This window comes from Fusarium fujikuroi, chromosome FFUJ_chr03 (assembly GCF_900079805.1).
Source record: "Fusarium fujikuroi IMI 58289 draft genome, chromosome FFUJ_chr03".
NCBI classification, from domain to species: Eukaryota; Fungi; Ascomycota; class Sordariomycetes; order Hypocreales; family Nectriaceae; genus Fusarium; species Fusarium fujikuroi.
The window spans coordinates 3387806-3404570 of NC_036624.1; the positions used below are offsets into that span (position 1 = coordinate 3387806).

At 48.2% G+C, this 16765-nt stretch overlaps 6 protein-coding genes, besides 1 other annotated feature; 3 read left to right on the forward strand and 3 right to left on the reverse strand.

Annotated features, from left to right (window-relative positions):
• Nucleotides 1-1775: 1775 nt before the first annotated feature.
• FFUJ_03139 (uncharacterized protein) lies at nt 1776-2156 on the reverse strand (the record flags this gene model as incomplete). Its single annotated transcript, XM_023574953.1, has 1 exon — nt 1776-2156. The coding sequence occupies one exon, from the start codon at nt 2154-2156 to the stop codon at nt 1776-1778; it is 381 nt and encodes a 126-aa protein (XP_023428220.1).
• A 2132-nt stretch (nt 2157-4288) lies between these two features.
• Nucleotides 4289-5890, forward strand: FFUJ_03140 (uncharacterized protein; the record flags this gene model as incomplete). XM_023574954.1 has 4 exons in its annotated part: nt 4289-4574; nt 4625-4897; nt 4958-5795; nt 5857-5890. 4 exons carry the CDS (start codon nt 4289-4291, stop codon nt 5888-5890), a joined length of 1431 nt encoding a protein of 476 aa, XP_023428221.1.
• Nucleotides 5891-6250: 360 nt separating this feature from the next.
• FFUJ_03141 (related to intracellular membrane protein involved in nucleoside transport) lies at nt 6251-7684 on the reverse strand (the record flags this gene model as incomplete). XM_023574955.1 has 2 exons in its annotated part: nt 6251-7439; nt 7491-7684. 2 exons carry the CDS (start codon nt 7682-7684, stop codon nt 6251-6253), a joined length of 1383 nt encoding a protein of 460 aa, XP_023428222.1.
• Nucleotides 7685-10009: 2325 nt separating this feature from the next.
• On the reverse strand, nt 10010-12391 carry FFUJ_03142 (related to tol protein; the record flags this gene model as incomplete). Its single annotated transcript, XM_023574956.1, has 1 exon — nt 10010-12391. One exon carries the CDS (start codon nt 12389-12391, stop codon nt 10010-10012), a length of 2382 nt encoding a protein of 793 aa, XP_023428223.1.
• Nucleotides 12392-12860: 469 nt separating this feature from the next.
• Nucleotides 12861-12953, reverse strand: a tRNA (tRNA-Val).
• A 218-nt stretch (nt 12954-13171) lies between these two features.
• FFUJ_03143 (uncharacterized protein) lies at nt 13172-14191 on the forward strand (the record flags this gene model as incomplete). The annotated part of the gene is made up of 1 exon (XM_023574957.1): nt 13172-14191. The coding sequence occupies one exon, from the start codon at nt 13172-13174 to the stop codon at nt 14189-14191; it is 1020 nt and encodes a 339-aa protein (XP_023428224.1).
• A 585-nt stretch (nt 14192-14776) lies between these two features.
• Nucleotides 14777-15656, forward strand: FFUJ_03144 (probable 5` Pro-FAR isomerase; the record flags this gene model as incomplete). XM_023574958.1 has 3 exons in its annotated part: nt 14777-15076; nt 15123-15312; nt 15367-15656. The coding sequence occupies 3 exons, from the start codon at nt 14777-14779 to the stop codon at nt 15654-15656; spliced, it is 780 nt and encodes a 259-aa protein (XP_023428225.1).
• Nucleotides 15657-16765: the final 1109 nt, after the last annotated feature.

The window sequence follows — 16765 nt, forward strand, 5'->3', positions numbered from 1 at the left end:
GTAGTTAAATGCAATGTGAGGGGGTGCATCAATTGGTCTGTCGGGGGATGATTTGTGTGCTGCCATCGTGAAGAAACGCGCAGATGTGCCAACTTTGTATAATTCCTGGTGCGCTGTCTACCCCATGCTTTTAATGCGAGCACGCAACAGACAAAATTTGTCTTCACCCAAAAGGCGTCGTCACAATCAGATGATCATATCCTGCGCTCCGGGAAAGATGCCTTGTGGGATGACCTCTGCATCAGGTGGTTCGATGTTCATCCTAACTTTCTGGGGAAGCGAGCATCTTGCTCACCAAAGACCCTCGGAAGAATAAAAGTCGACTCCTTGTAGTAATACTGTGCCTTTGAGGATCACCCAAAACGTTCACCTGCTACATGTTAATTCTGTTTTCACGAAAACACGGACCAGCGGCTCTTCCCGGAGTCCTCCGAACCCACCGGCTAGATACTGGCCTTAATGCCGACCCCTCCCCCTCATTAAGAAAGACAACTTGATACCCAACTCTACGTATGAATACCCGCCGTTAGAGGCTGTGGAAGAAGGGATTTAAGATCGAAAAAAACACTTCCTCTTGGATTGTTCATTGATCTACACACTCTTGGAAAGGTTGCCATATAAGCAAAGCATCAACTTAACTTATTCTTTACAAGCATTGCCAACGGCCAGCCCCCAAAGGGTGACCGGGAGTGAAAAGGATGATAAGGCCGGGTAGGGACGGAAGTGCAAACATGCGATTGAGTGCCAGCAGAGATTAGCAGAAGCCATGCTATGGAGATGGGCTTCCAAGTGTTATCTGCTCATGTGTGATACGCTGCAAAGCTTTCCCACGACGCGATGCTCGCAAACCAAGAGACTCTTGGAGCCGGTTATGGAAATTTGTCTCAGACTTACATGAGCATTTTTAGTCAAAGAATTTGGTACCTCATTTGATGCGTGTCTCTCAATAACAGACTACCCTTATTCGCAGGCGGATTGCCCTGAAATTCATTTCAAGCAATCGATCTCTTCTTCTTCTTCTACTACTACTACTACTACTACTACTACTACTACTACTACTACTACTACTACTACTACTACTACTACTACTACTACTATCGTGAATGCTTTATTATAGAGTAATTATTGTGGTGTTCTGCTAATACCACCTCATGATCTAGAACTTTTCTACGCCTTACATCATCACAGCCAGAAACAAAGGACCAGGACGACTCACTGTCATGCAAGGGACTACGAATCTTGTCCACCTGACAGCCAACTAGGATACATACTGGTTGCTTTCATGTCAACTCAGCTCAAAAGGGCACCTCTGTGGTGTTGTACCTTGGTCGGAATTCGTCGCTGGGGTTTCACAAGCTGAGGCTTTGTGTAACCCCAGCCTCCACATTTGATATTCTCCGAATCCGTCTCCCTCTCTTCAGTCGCAAACAGGTTCAACAGGCTGTCACACATGTAACCATGAACAACTGCATACTAAACGAGAAACCTCCCCGCAAGTAAAGACGAGTGCAATGGTCGAAGTATTCGTGATTAGCGGACTCACAGGTGCAAGCTTAGTCTGTTGCCTTGTTTGCCTAATTGCTCGTGCTAGCCCAGATTTATCTCAAAATGCTCCATTGATAGGATCAAAGCTCAAACAATTCGAGTTGGATCTCCACGTGCGAGTTTACTAACAGCGTGGGTACAGAGTAGAAACGTTGGACGATCTGCTTAGGGCATGCGCTAGCTACTCCACGCTGATGATCCCAGTAGCCCGGCATTGTCTTCAACGACGCTCATTCGTGGTACGCCCGAACAGAAACAGAGCTGGGAGAAGGAATGCAGTCATTTTGCATGCACACGGTCCCGTGATCGTCGCCAGCAGTGTTTCGTTGAAATTTCTCAACCGCCAACGACAGAGCACAATCAGGGTAAGAATGCATCACCGCCAGGTCGAGTGACATCATCGGCCGGCGAGACCGATAGACTGAATGAGCGCCTGTGTGCTTGAGCCCCAAAGTCGTCGATGGGCCATCAGCCAGTTGCGACGACGGAGGCCTGAACAGCGCGGTTTGAGTCATCCGTGGCGGCGGCTCAGCGACATCTATAGGCGTGCCACGCTGCCGATATTCTCCATATCCTGCGCTATGGGCAGCCGTTGTCAGCACTGTTGTCATTCTGTTTCGTTGTTCTGCGCGAATGGAAATAGGAATCCAGGGTGTTCCACAGTGCCTTTTGATAGCGGAGCGCCAGGGTGCAAGGGACTAGGACCAGGGCCTGAAGGGTGGACACACATCGTGGCCTCGTACGGCTGGGGCAAGGAAAATTGCCAGAGGGCACGATGCCACTTTGACTAAAATGGACAATCGAATTGGACGTGCGTGCCTTGTTTGGCTGCTATTGAGCCTTGACCGTTGTTAATCAGGCCTTGAAGCATCCAGGGTTTAAAAGTCCACTGACTCTATTGTTCCTTGTGCTCTGCAATGCATTGATGCCAGCGGGCCTCAACTTAAAAGGCATTCATACCCCACGAGGCCTCGGCGTTTAATCGACAGTCATCGCAGCCCCAGCTCATGAACTAACCTTAGACGGCGTCACGAACAGTGAAGTGACCCCCAAGACCGTATCTCGTCAGGTGCAGTGCAGATGCAGGCGCAGATGTAGCCTGCAGGCGGTGCGCAAGGGAAGCGTCCTAAAAAGACCAAAGGGCCTGGATCAATAGCTTGGGTGTCGTGTGACGGTGAGTTGTGATTCGCCAGAGCCGTCTCGGTGCTTGTTCGCCATGGTTGCTGCCAGAGACGATGACTGGCATTGGCGCTCACTCTAGTCCGGGTCCGGCCCCATGGGTGGAGGGGTCCTAAAAACCTGTGCGTCACCATCCCAGATCAAATTGGATCGTCGACTTTTCTAGGCGACACCAAAGGCTCCGGCTTGTACGTTGGACGGGTGGGCGAGCACCCACTTCAATCTGCACCGCCGCTGGCGAACAAAAGACCCTGGACAGTCCGTCTTAAACCTGTGCTTCTCGCGGGGTTTTGTTTCTCTTTGCTTCTTGCCGGTAGACTCCAGCTCACTTGCTATCCAATCCGCCTGCTTGCTCTTACTCTAGTTGTAGATGGTCTTGTTGCGGTGGAGATATCTGCCAACAGGAATCATGCCAACAGCGGCACTTTCGTAACAAGAGGGTTAAGGGAAAGGGGTTACGAGCTTCGTCATATCATCTGTTCATTTGCTTTCCTAACGTCAGACTCGACTTATTATTGCTCTTGCATTCATCTCTGCAGGCAAACCAGCGTGGTGATGCTACTCTGATAGAGAGACAAACAGGTCGAGTCAATGAAGACAGACATTGTTGCCAGTCCAGTCTTACAACATAAACTCCTTACAACATCTCGTCCAGCACACCCCTCCCAGACACCACCCGCCGTTGTCAATTCTACAGTCCTTCCATGTCGAAAGAAGCGCAGCTCGACACATACAGTACCCTGCTCTTGCCTTACTACATACCTACCTTACATGACGTTGGCCCAGCTTCTATCGCTGTGTAACCCGAGGCATCACATCTCAATTGCATCAACTGCACTGTCGCTTGTGGTCTCATGCATACGTTCTGCACGTACGCAAGGCGACAGAAACAACCGTGTTGCCTTATTAGACTTTGACCGAGTGGGTTGAAGCACAACCTAACTTGGTTTTAACGGTTATAGCTTTGGACAGCGCTTATCCCAGATTTGTTTGGTCACGATCAACTTGACTTCCTAGCTGTCATCCGTATCTCAACGACCTTGAGCTTTTGTTCCTGTACGACTTACAACTGGGAGAAGCAGGGCAAACGAGCTCAGAACATATACGACCCGAGGCAGAAACATTGATCCAGACGCAGACGCAGATGCATACGCATCTGTAGAGCGTGACCATCTAGAAGGAGAAAAGAAAGCAGAAGCAGGCGAGTCAACGCCGCCGCAGCTGCAACTGCAAGCCCAAGCTAGTGCCTGTAACCCGGTCTTTTCTAGGTTGTTAAGCCATCACCGACTCAAGGCTCCTTCTTGTACATATTCACACACCCCTCCTCATCTCCTTACCTCTCCCCTTATTATTCACTAAATCTATCTTACTCACATCTGCTGTGTTTTGCCTCAATTCACCTCTTGTCGAGTTTTGTCTCGTCCTCCTGGTCTCCATTTAAAGCCCAGCCCAACCCTCCTCGTTGATAACGTTCCCCTCCCTTCCCCACCAGCAAACGCGCGACATCGGTGGCTTGAAGGTACCTTGCAGACTACCTGCACGATCCCGGTCATCAATCAACACCATGTCAACTCCATCTCTGTCCGATGGACAGCTCACGCCGACTGATACCGATCCCGACCTTTGTTTCTCTTCATCAGAAGATGACCATGTTTGGCCAACTCCTCAAGATGTTGTCGAAATGTCCATTATGCTTAATGGCAGTGCTGTCCCCCTTTCCTGGACTCGGGAAAGTCTCAAAAGACTCCCAATAGGAACTCGTCCAATAAAGATGGTTGGTGAGGGTGCAGCTAATGTTGTGTTCGAATTGAACATTCCAGAAGGGAACATGTGGGGAAATGATTTCAAAGGTTGGCGAATACAACGTTATACACAATATATGTGCTGATGTGTTGTTCAGGTTGGCTCCTTCGTGTTGCCAAAGCTCCTGCGAGTGGCCAGCCAGCCAGGTTCAACTACCTAAAGCAGCAAGAATTCTACGCGAAGCAAATCACTCCGTTTCTCAAGACACATGCCATCCAGCAACGGCTCGTGGTACTTCGTCATACCAATATTATTCCTCAGCTCAACGCCTTCCTTCGGTCAATAGATCATCTGCGCAAAGAAAAATTCAGAGGATCATTCATCTCGGAGTCTAACTGGGGCCTTCTGGTGGAAGATATGCGAGTGTCTGGTATGATTTGTCTTCACTGCAGAGGTCTATTATTATCAAGCCGCTTACCATTGCTGATAGAAACCAAAAACAGCATCCTCATTGAATTCAAGCCAAAGTGGTTGAATCAATCTCCAAGTGCTCCCCAAGGAGCCATACGATGTCGACAATGTGCCATGGAACTGTTCAATTTCCTGCGGGATCCGAGTCCTTCAAGACATAGGCCAGAGCAAAAGCCATGCCCCCTTACACTCGCAAACCCCGATGCTCCCGCCGAAATCAGTTCGCCATTCCGTTTCGCCCCTAAACTTGCTGCACAGGCCAACAATCCTATGGTTCGAGAACTCCTTGCAAAGACTGCCGATCATCAAGTTATTCGTGATCTTCGGTGGCTTCAGAATCTTTCTGACACCCGGGGACCTCTGCGTGCTGAGAAGGGTGATCCAATGTTTAGCTTGGCCATGACAGTTCGCGATTGCACATGTTTCGTCCAGATGAATTTGGGTCATGATGTGCCTCCCGAACAACGGCTTCGTGTAAGACTCGGTGACTTCGATCTCAAGGATACCGACATAAAGTTCAAACGGTGGACGTCAGCCGAGAAAGATCTTATTGATTCCGGGTGCTACACCGCTGACTGGATCATGTGTAACGGGCAATACTACCACCCTCCTACCAAATGCCTTCTCGAGTGGACCCGTCGGCGGGATCGGTTTGTAAAGATTATTGGTATCAAGGACAAAGATCCTTACCTTCACCCACTGCCCAATAAAACAGCACATTTCCCTACAGAGACCATGACCAAGCAAGCCCTGGTCTACTGGATGACGACACATCCTATCAAGCTCACGGGACTGCTGGAGCCAGGCAGGAAGGATAAGCCAAAGGCCGAAGTGTGCCCATTTCGGAATGAGCCTCCGTAAGTCTTACACATCATATTTCCAGATGCCAGCTGGTTCATCCCTGCTAACACACTACAGTGATCTCATGAAATGGTTGTCTGCAAGGTCATAAGCACATCCTTGAGATCTCACTCGCAAATCTGCGTACAGGAATCGCAGTTCTCTTTCTATTTTTGCATTACAAGGTTGCATCGGTGCATCATCTCGACGACGACGGGCTCGCATAGCATAGCATGGGTATGGACATGGTTGGTTGCATCAATCAGGGGGCGCGGCGTTAGGTTCAAGGTTGTTGTAAGGAAGGGTACGGTTTCCGGTTTGATATATGACGTATATTCATGATTGGCTGCATCCGATACCCAGATATAGCAAGGACTACAGTACCTCGATGTTCGATATCTATCGTTTCTCAATTGCGGCTCATAACCCAAACGCCGAACCCCAATTCTAATGTAATATTGTATAACCCGTTCTAGACACCTGCTACGCTAAAACTCAAAAGGCTGCCAATGGACAACCCAGCCACAAGACACAACCCCATGAAGCCGCCAGCAGCTTCACGCTCACCTTCATCTACCCACTCACCAGATGCCATCATGAAACTAGAACCAAGCCAGCCGTTGGTAAGACCAAATGTCAACTGAACAATGAAGAGATAAAAGAAATCGCTGGAAACAATGGCACCACGTCCGTCAATATTACAAAGCAAGTATAGCGGGAGTATACCGAAACGGATAATAGAGAGAACAAAGAGAGCAAAGGGACGGTGCCGTAGGGAGAAAGGTAATATCGTGGCCACACGACCACTCAAGTCACCCAAATTCCAAAAGAAGAATCCAAGAGGAATAAAGGCGGAAGGCTGGTAGAGAGCACCGGAATTTTCTTTCACGGAATGGATCTTGGCAGTGAAAACGGGCATGAACATTGTTGCAATGAAAGTGAGTGCCACACCAATGGCAAGCCAGTGAAGTTTAGTGAAGAGCCTCCAAAGGGATGTGACCTTGCGAGCGGCACGTTCGGCCTCTTCGATGCTGTGCATGGACTCGTTCATTTGCTCAACCATGCGGTTCTCAATGATATGGTTATGGCGGCGAACCAACGGGACGAAGGACAGCAGAGCAGCAACTGACACGACTACGGCGGTGAGGAAATAGACGAAAGCTGATGTTTGTCCATCTTCAGGGGATGGCTCTTTGATGGAAGTGTTCTGGTCCTTCTCGGGGGGGAAGACGAGCACAGTAAAAACTTGCGCGATCGGGGGGAGGACGCCCGCAATGCCCTGCCCAGCCATGATGGCTTGCATATATTCTGGGCGTCCAAAACTGGCTGCGAACGCAAAGGCTCCATTCTGAATGAGACCAGCTGCCCAGGCAGCAGCAGCGACTGTAGTGAGCAGAAACGCGAGATAAAGAGTCGGTGAAGCGCTTAGTCCGATGACTGTAGAAGCAGTCAGGAGACTGAAAGTGAAAACATTGATAGCAAGTGCCAGGTTGATCCGAAAAGGGTACGATGCCGAGTACTGTATACTAGTGAGAACAAGCATCGCGCCGAGGTTGGTAACAGTAGAGACAGTCAATATCGCAGACTGAAAGTGAGACTGAATCCAAGCATCGCCGGCAAAGCGAGCTGTGAAGTATGGAGCTGCGGCAAGGAACATGTTCCTATTTTACGTCAACTACAACATTCACCGGATACGAGAGAGAGAAACTTACCAAGCCCAGAGCATAGCGACACCTAGAAGTGCAAAGATACCATACTCTATCCACGAGAACGGCAACTCATGTTGGCCCTCGAGTACTGTTGAGCCTTCTAGAGGAGTGGCTTCCTCAGTACCGGTCAAAGGCTCATATTCTGATGTTGATGTGGATGAGTGTTGACGGCCAAGTGCTTTGCGAACACGTTCCATAGTGTCTGCGTATCAAAGTTGTTCGTTACAGGTCGTTGTGGAGAAGCCTTGAGCTGCTGGCGTACGTATAACAATAGGCGTCGCTTCGAATAGTGGCAGAGTCGTCAAATATAGCTTCAGCGTAGGACTGTTGAGCCGCTCAGGGGGCGTATGCGTACGCGTTGGATAGCTCCCGTGTAGCCCGAATCATCAAAGCGCTTGGGCTTGTAGAGTTCTTGTCGCGTGGTTTCTTGCTCGCCTGACAACGTAGAGAGGATTGTCGCAGCGAGTCACAACGAGTGAGATGGAACTCGAGGTGGATGGAGGGCGCCGGGTGGTGGGGGCAGCGAGATGATGACATTGAATCCCTTACTCCGTACTCGTTGGAGGGAGATAAGATCCGATCTTAACGGGAACGGGACGCGTTAGGGTCCCATGCCAGGGTCAGGCGGAGATACGGGGCGGCTGAATTAAACGGGATGTGAGCCAATCACAGTGAGCCGCTCAACCATCAATCCAGTTTGTCGGACCTGAAGTCAACCGCAGTTATTATGGATATTTCTTGACACTCCTACTCCGTAAAGTTGCTGGCATTAGGTAGTCAAGCTCCTTATCTTGAGACCCAGAACTGGAAGGCTTTGAAAAAAAGTCCGTGGTAAATCTACCATGGTATTTCATGTATTTTCTTGGTGTCATCGAAAAGCAAAAGACTCAACTACCTAGGCTGTTTGTGTTTTACAGATCGTACAATCAATACATAAGTCGCACGGCATATCCCTTGCATATCAAGATATGAATTTAATCTGAAATATCGATTTTTGAGGTGAAATGGTCTTCAGATGAGGCGGGATCCTCGTAAACAAAGGAGCCATAACGCACTGAAGTGTCACAACAGTAAAAGCGTCCTAAAGAAGGATACACAAAAGTAAGGGTTGCTCGCGAAAGCATGAATCACTGACACATGAACGTTCCGTGTCACATGTGAGCCTGAGACACCCTGTGACCGTATGGCTAAAAACAATATCATCAGCAGCAAGTATCTACACACCAAAGGCGATTCCTATCCTCTCCCCGGGCTCCCTCAATAACTGCTGGAAGTACGTTGTCTTCAGCGCAGGTAGGCTTGGTAGTTTTGACTGGATCCATCATATTTTTTATTTCAGGAGACCATAGCGCGCGTAATATGTATATCAGTAGTTGGAAGCTTTGCTCTAGACATGAAAATCTTAAGGGTGATGTGTTGCGACAAAACATTCGTCGAAGCCTTCAGTTCCGAGGCCAAACGACTTACCGGCTTTAACTACAGGGCATTCTTCCTCGCAAGTTCTTCTCACAAGTTTCCTTGGTCTCGAAACCGGACAGAGTTGATAAATAACGGCTGTTAAGCTTTTCTTAACAAGTTACAAATCAGTCGTCGCTAGCTCTGATGACCGGGAAGGTAGATACTATGGTGTGCGTAAGCTTGTCAAAGATTCAAGGCCAGCAGGAGAAAAGAAGACCCTTCTTTTGTCTGGTTTGTCTACGCAGAGCTGCCCTTCATAAGACTCTTGGGAGTATTTGTCAGACCTCGGGCACCGGGCATCACGGCGTATAACTTAGAGGGATTTGTGTTCTGATGAACCAAACTTTTGGCGGCAGAACTTCGATTGCGGTTGTATATGATAGAAATGGTCAGTTGATGGAGGCTTGTTCACTCGGGAACAGCTGAGTCTCGAGACAGTAGAAGTGAATTATCGATAAACTCAATCCCGAGATGACTGCGGCGAGGCTTAGACTAACAAGATTATTAACATACTATGTATGAAGAAAGCGGTTAGCCATGGCCTGAGGTGAAGAAATTAGCATCCAACTCCGTAAATACAAGAGTTGCAGAGCACTCCTCGGAATGATTTGGGGGCATCTAACTAACACATGAAAGTCTACTTTCAGAGTTTAAGCTTTTGGCAGCTCTGTGCCTCCATCTGTCTGGGTATGTTCGCAAGATATGGAGATCATTCCAAAGGCCCGAGTCTACTGGTTATGGACAACTTAGAGGATTATGTAGAGGCCATATCGGAGGCCGAGGAATGTAGAGCTGCTGTAATTTGACTGTTAAAAGTCCCGCGCTGAGTCATGTATCGTCAAAGTCGACTCAATTGGTAGCATCACAAAGAGAAAAAGAAAGGCAGCTCAAGAAATAGATTACAACATGCCATGGAAATCTTCTCAGCTAAGGTCCTGAAGTAAATGAACCCTGTCCTCATATTGATAGTGCAACAGACTTGGACAAATTCCTACAACTCCAGACCAAGGCATAATTTCAAGATTTCAACGTAAACTCCAACTCCGTGCTAACCAAGTGCCATCCTAACCAAGAAGAATTCCTACCTCGTCTTTGGCTTGTGCCTCCCAGGTCTTTAGTAAGATCTGACCGACACCTCTTCGGTACGCAATATCTCCAATGCGCTCGATCCAAAGGACATTGACAAAGTCAATCATTTCATCTGCATCCATATGCTCTTCAAATTTCTCATTATCAAATACATGCGAACCACGACGCTCTGTGGCTGTTGATATGGCGATAAACTCCAGGCGCTCTTCACCATCATAGTTGGAAGACTGAATACCCAGCCATGCGTCGTGAGCGCGGAATTGACCTGCCCATCGGTTTGCTTTGTTCCAAATAGTACCTACGGCAAGGGGTGGATTGGTTCGATCACGATGAGCGAGAGTTGTGTGAAACTCAACCTCAAAGAAACCAGTTGTTGTTTTGAATGACAGTAATGGGCCGGGGTATGCTTGCTCGCCTACAGGTGGCTCATAACCACCCGTCTCGGGAGGATCCTCGACGGGGATGGGATATTTGAACAACGCAGAGTCGTCACTATCGTGTACATAGTACGAACCGCTGCGAGACCATCCTGGAGGGAGCTCCGAACTAGGGCTCCGACGACCCCGAAGATCACGGTACTGAAGGCCAGTGTTCATAACGGGGGCGGTTGCAGCTCGGTCCGTCAAACTCCAGGTAACGGTAGGTTTGATACGGAAAGGGTGAGCGGACCGGTATCGTTTGGTCTCTTGACCACGCTTTCCAGTGCGAGCCTCTTCAACATAGTCGGCAGCGGCTCTCCACAAAGTCAAGTCGACCGGAATGTTATCAAACCACCAGCCCATCCAAGACCAAGATGGAAGAAATGGTGGGCGAGAGAGAGCTCTTCGTCGAATGGACGCATGCGGGCGCCACAGTAAGGCAATATCTAAGAACGCGATTGGCATGCCATAAATAAACCCACCAGGAAAAGAACGAGATAGTACGTGTGTGATTCCAGCAAAAGCAGGCAGCGTGTCGTCGACAAGCGTCAATTTCCGTGCGCTGTATTCCATCGCGTAGCGGGCATACTCATCAAGATCAGGCCAAGGTGGGTGCTGGAACGCAAACGCAGCATCAGGGACAGCGCCCGTACACTCTTGACGACCTCCTCTGAGTTTCTTCATCACACTGTTTGGGCTCCCCTGCCATGTCTCGCAGTGACATTCCCAGGTTATTGAGTCTTCAAAGAAAAAGACCGAACGTCGAGAATAAATGCGCTCAACCAGAGTCCAGCCCCTCGTATACCATGGCGAGGCGGCAACCAACTCCTGGTGAGTACGACCAGTGGTCCGAAGGCCGCGCGTTGATCGTTTTGGATCAAGTGAAGGCAGCCCTGTATAAACATCGCCAGTAGCGGCAACAATAGTCAGGTAAGAATTAGAAAAGACGTATGCCATGTGCTTGATGTGATCATCCATCTCTTCCCGATTATCCTGGGTTATACAGATACGGTCAATCCAAATGTGTCGGATTCCAAGTTTCTTAGCAAGCCACATGGCGTCCAGATAAGTCTGAGGCATGTCGAGATTAGGCAGGCGATCTTGGAAAGCTTCCACATTAGATTGAAGCAGATGTGTAAACATCGGTTCTCCGTTGCGCCGGGTACCGTTAACATAGCTGAGAGCCAAATAACGGTCCTTGGGTGTTGCCTTGACTAAGCGCCGCTCAACGACGTCAATAAGCCAGGCAGGGCGCCAAGTTGTGATATCAATATCAGAAGAGACGGCGCAGTGGTGGTGGTGATCCGCGTTACAAGCATCAAGCCACTCACGAATGCGAAGAACTGGGCCACCCTTGGTAACGGCTGAAGATGCCCGGCGTTGAATTGAGGAAGCGACAGCTGGAATTGGAATCTCCTTCTCCTTTTCACCACGAACTGCCCTAAACGATCCAAGCAGGCGATCGGTGATACTGTTTCGCTTGCTAGAATTCGGAGGATGGTCTCTATCGCGGGGTTCCCGGGGAACACGTGGAGGGACACGGCTCTCGCGACGCCTATCTCTGTCGACTTCCCTATCCTTGAGTCTGTCTCTGTCCTTCCCATTGGCATAATCCCTGTCTCGTCCGTGATCGTCATCTCGGTCTCTCCCATTGTCGCGATCTCTCTCTCTGTCTCGATCTCTTTCTCTGTCTTTCTCCCTGTCGTAGTCACGATCTCTGTCGCGGTCTTTAGCACGATCTTGATCTCGATCGCTAACTCCATCAATATCCGGGTCTCGGTCCAAGTCGCGGTCGTGATCTCTGTCCCGGTCTCTGTCCCGGTCCCTGTCTCGTTCTCTATCCCTATCCCTATCACGGTCGCGTGGTCTGTCGCGGTCACGTTCTGGCTCAGGAGAGCTTTCATCGCGGGAATCATGCGAAGGGCTGCGGTTTGGCATCGTCGGTCAAGGTTACAGGCCTATAGCAAGTACGCAGAAGAGGTCGCGCTGGCGCATACCACAATTGTTGTCGCAATGCTACCTCTAGGTCTCCCACGGGATTTATGAATGATCAAATTGGGTGGGGGTTGAAAAATCTCATATTGATGCCCGAGAATTGGTCATCATAAGTGTACTTATACATGTCGGTCAAAGCCCCTCAGCTTTCGCGGCCTGGATGGACAGCGCTGAGGTCTTATTGGCTCGTCAGACCTATGCACAAAGAAATGAGTTGACAACGTCATCCTAGCAACGTTAGGAAATGGAGCTGCAACAAGCAAGATATAAGACTTAGGATTAATAAAATAGCATAAAATAAGTATATAAATACATTAAATTACTGAAACTATATAAGAAAATCAATAACTCTAAAACCTGTTTTCTAAAAATAGATTGTATTAACTTAGTTAAATTCCAAGATGTTAAAAAAAGGTCGAACCGAGGATTGAACTCGAGACCTTCTGCGTCCAAGTATGAACCATACGTTGTGAGGCAGACGTGATAACCACTACACCACTCGACCTTGATCTTACTATAAACTGTCTTATTTTGAATATATAGTAACGATGTAATAGACAAAAAGTTAGGTAGTTACTATCATAGTTCTAAGTAAAGTACGCCATACAAGCGTCATTATGGTGAATTCTGTATAATACTTAAGTAGGACCAAGAGCACACCAAATAAATTGATAACTTTAAACAGAATTAACAAGAACAAACTACTGTTTATAAAGCTCCATTATGTCTGATAAGGGATCAATTGGCTTAGGATTGTCCAAGAGACAACCTCTTCTGCAGGATGAGTCAAGTCGTGGTGACGACCAATCTCTCCCTTTGAAGGCAATCAAGACTCACCCTCTAGGGAGTGAAGGCGATGAAAATGCGAGTGTCTATTTTATCGGCACGGCCACCACCATAATCGAATGGGAAGGGTTTCGACTACTCACAGACCCCAACTTCCTCCATGCCGGTGACCACGTCCATCTTGGTCCTGGAGTTACTGCTGAGAGGCAAACTAACCCAGCGGTTGACCTACATGAGCTGCCATCACTAGACGCAATTCTTCTATCGCATTATCACGAAGATCACTTCGATCGGTTGTTAGAAGACTCCCTCAATAGAGATTTCTTAATTGTCACAACGCCTCATGCGCATAGATGCTTGACATCTAAGAATGAGCCGTTTCGCAATGTCGAACCACTCGATTTTTTCGACCACTTGGAGCTCAAAAACGAAGGTTCGAAGGCTGGTGAGCCTCTGCCCGTCATCAAAGTCACAGGTATGCCTGGCAAGCATGTTCCCTCGGGCCCCCTGGCTGCAGTCAACGACCTGCTTGGTGCTGTTCCGCCAACAAATGGCTGGATGCTCGAACTGGGCTACCGCAAAGTTGAAAGAGGCAAGCTCCAAACTGGCTATCGGATTTACATCTCTGGAGATACTCTTCTTGTGGATGAGCTCAAGGAAATTCCGAAGTGGCTTCGAGAAGAGCGCATCGATCTGATGCTCATACACCTGGGAGGTACCACTATCCCTGGGCCATTTGCGCCATTGATTATGGTCACACTTGATGCGAAGCAAGGTGTTGAGCTGATGAAACTGATGGATCCAGAAATCACGATTCCAATTCATTATGATGACTACGACATATTCCTGTCTCCTCGCAAAGACTTTGAGACTGCCGTCAAGGGAGCCGGGATGGAGAATCGAGTAGTTCTTCTGGATCGAGGCGATAGATATGGGTTCACCGTGACGAAGAATTAAGCCACATTGGAGAGATGGCTTGTCGATGAGCAGGCTACTTTCATGTTGACTGGAGGCTGGTATGAAGCAAATCTAGGATTCGGCCGGTGCTTGTGGTCATACATTCCTTTGGAGCTTGATAAGCTTGGGCAGAGGGCAAAGCAAAAAGAAATGATGGATGAAGGAGAGAACACGGTGCCTCTCGAAAGAAGAGTGGTGTTGGTGACATCCAATACGGGGGTAGGTTGCGGGGGACTGTACGACTTGGCTCCAATCCACGAATGCTGAAAATATGAATCAACATAAAAGCATTAGGTATTAATTCAGAATGATACTTTGTTAGATGCATCCCACGATATTCTTCACCCTTCTCTATAGAAGAGTTAGGCATCGAAGTATACTAACATAGTAACTTCTAAATATGAATTCTTTAAGGTAGCCGATACCTACTATGTAGGTACTTGCGCTTGCCTCCCTAGGTATCCAATTATTCAGAACTGCCCCGCCTTTCCTCGATTTTCTACCCAGTGGTAGGTGGGACGAAAACTACACAAGGTAGGTAGTTTGATCTTTAACCTGAATTGATCACCCAAAGTCATCTTCATCATGACCAAATTCCGGCCCTGCATTGACCTTCATGCAGGTCAGGTCAAGCAGATTGTCGGCGGTACTCTTGACAGCACGTCGTCAGCTCTTCAAACCAACTATGTCTCGCAACATCCTCCAGCTCACTTTGCTCAACTATACCGCGACAATGATCTCACTGGTGCACATGTCATTATGTTGGGCCCAGGAAATGAGGGGCCTGCGAAAGAGGCCCTTGAAGCCTGGCCCGGTGGTCTTCAGGTTGGAGGTGGCATCAATGACAAGAACGCAAAGGAATGGCTGAATGCGGGAGCAGAGAAGGTACGGTGAAGAATGCACCACATAGGAGCGATCTAACATCCAATAGGTCATCATTACATCGTACCTTTTTCCCGAGGGCCGCTTCAGTCAAGTGAGGCTTGATGCAGTGTTGCAAGCTCTTGGCGGTGATAAAAACAAGCTTGTTATTGACCTAAGTTGCCGACGCCGAGGAGAGGATTCTTGGTTCGTTGCAATGAACAAATGGCAAACCATCACAGATATGGAAGTTAACCAAGGTTAGTCAAGCCCCCCAGCAAATATGCTTAAAGTCAAAGACTCACCAGGTACAGAATCTATCAAGTCTTTGGAGCCTTACTGCTCGGAATTCTTGATCCATGCTGCAGATAATGAGGGTCTACAAAGGGGAGTTGATGAGAATCTTGTGCAGCGTCTTTCTGAATGGTGTTCGATTCCAGTGACTTATGCTGGGGGTGGTAGACATCTTGAAGACTTGGAGAATGTGAAGAGGCTCAGCAACGGTAAGGTGGATCTCACAATCGGAAGTGCATTGGACTGTTTCGGAGGCTCAGGTGTCAAGTTTGATGATTGTGTTGCTTGGAATAAGAAACAAAACATTTAGAAAGAAAATAAATTGACTCATGAACTAATTCTAAGCAGCAATGATCATGGGGAGGCTGCACATGCGGCTATATGATATTGATATGTAAACCCTACGCCATTATAGTAAGTATACCTATTTCGTGAAGCAGAGGTAGCATCCAGGGCAGTCGACTAGGTACCTTACCCTGTAGTAACAGCCATACGTGCACAAGAATTCAACGATGTGTAAGATTAGTACCTAAGTAGTTACCTACTATCTAGTACTTACATGCCTGCGTATGCCCGTGACGGCCATTGGGAAAGCAGGCGGGGTTTACCTAGTTTTGCCTAATGTTCCAGTATGGATAAATAATGCGTTAATCAAAGTTAGTGATAAAATATCTTTATACCTCCCATGCCCATTTGAAAGTGGGCGACTGGGAATCTAGAACCTCGCAGGCTTTGGACACAAAGCTACGGGCAGCCAGGAACCATGGCTGATTACGTCGTACTGAATCGATCGAAGTAATGCAGGTCCATCATATCATTGACTCGAAAAACTATACGTACATATATGAATGATCAAATAGCGAAAACAAAGATCTAGACCTGGCCCGTGGTTAAGCGAAGAGTCAGTGCGGATGAGATAGGCAAGACCACGTGAGACTCTATTGTAAACAACAACGTTTAGCAAGAAACAAACATGCGCACAGAGAACAAGATGTGGATATATTTTCTGATGACCTATGTAATGCCGGGTCTAGTGCCAGGATAGCCTCAAGTGGTGCTCGGGAAGATCGTGATGCAAGGCATGGCAGAGGCATCGTTTTAGACTGGTGGATGCTCGATGGGGTGCGGGATGGATATCTTGAGGTTTTGTAAGTACTAAGGTTACCTAGGTAGGTACAGGAGCGTAAAGAGGAAATTTGGGTGTGAGATCACCACTAGGAGACTCCGTCGCCCGTCTGCTACACAAACTTGCAGAAAACTTGCAGGAGCTTACAGTTTGATGCAGTAAATCCCGTTGAGTTCCCCCCATCTCCAGGGGTGAAACGAAATCGGAGAAAATAAAACGTCATGAAGAGGAAGCTCAGTTGGGGAAAACAACAAGCATCACGTAAACATTGGGTTGCAGAGGTTGTCAAGGAT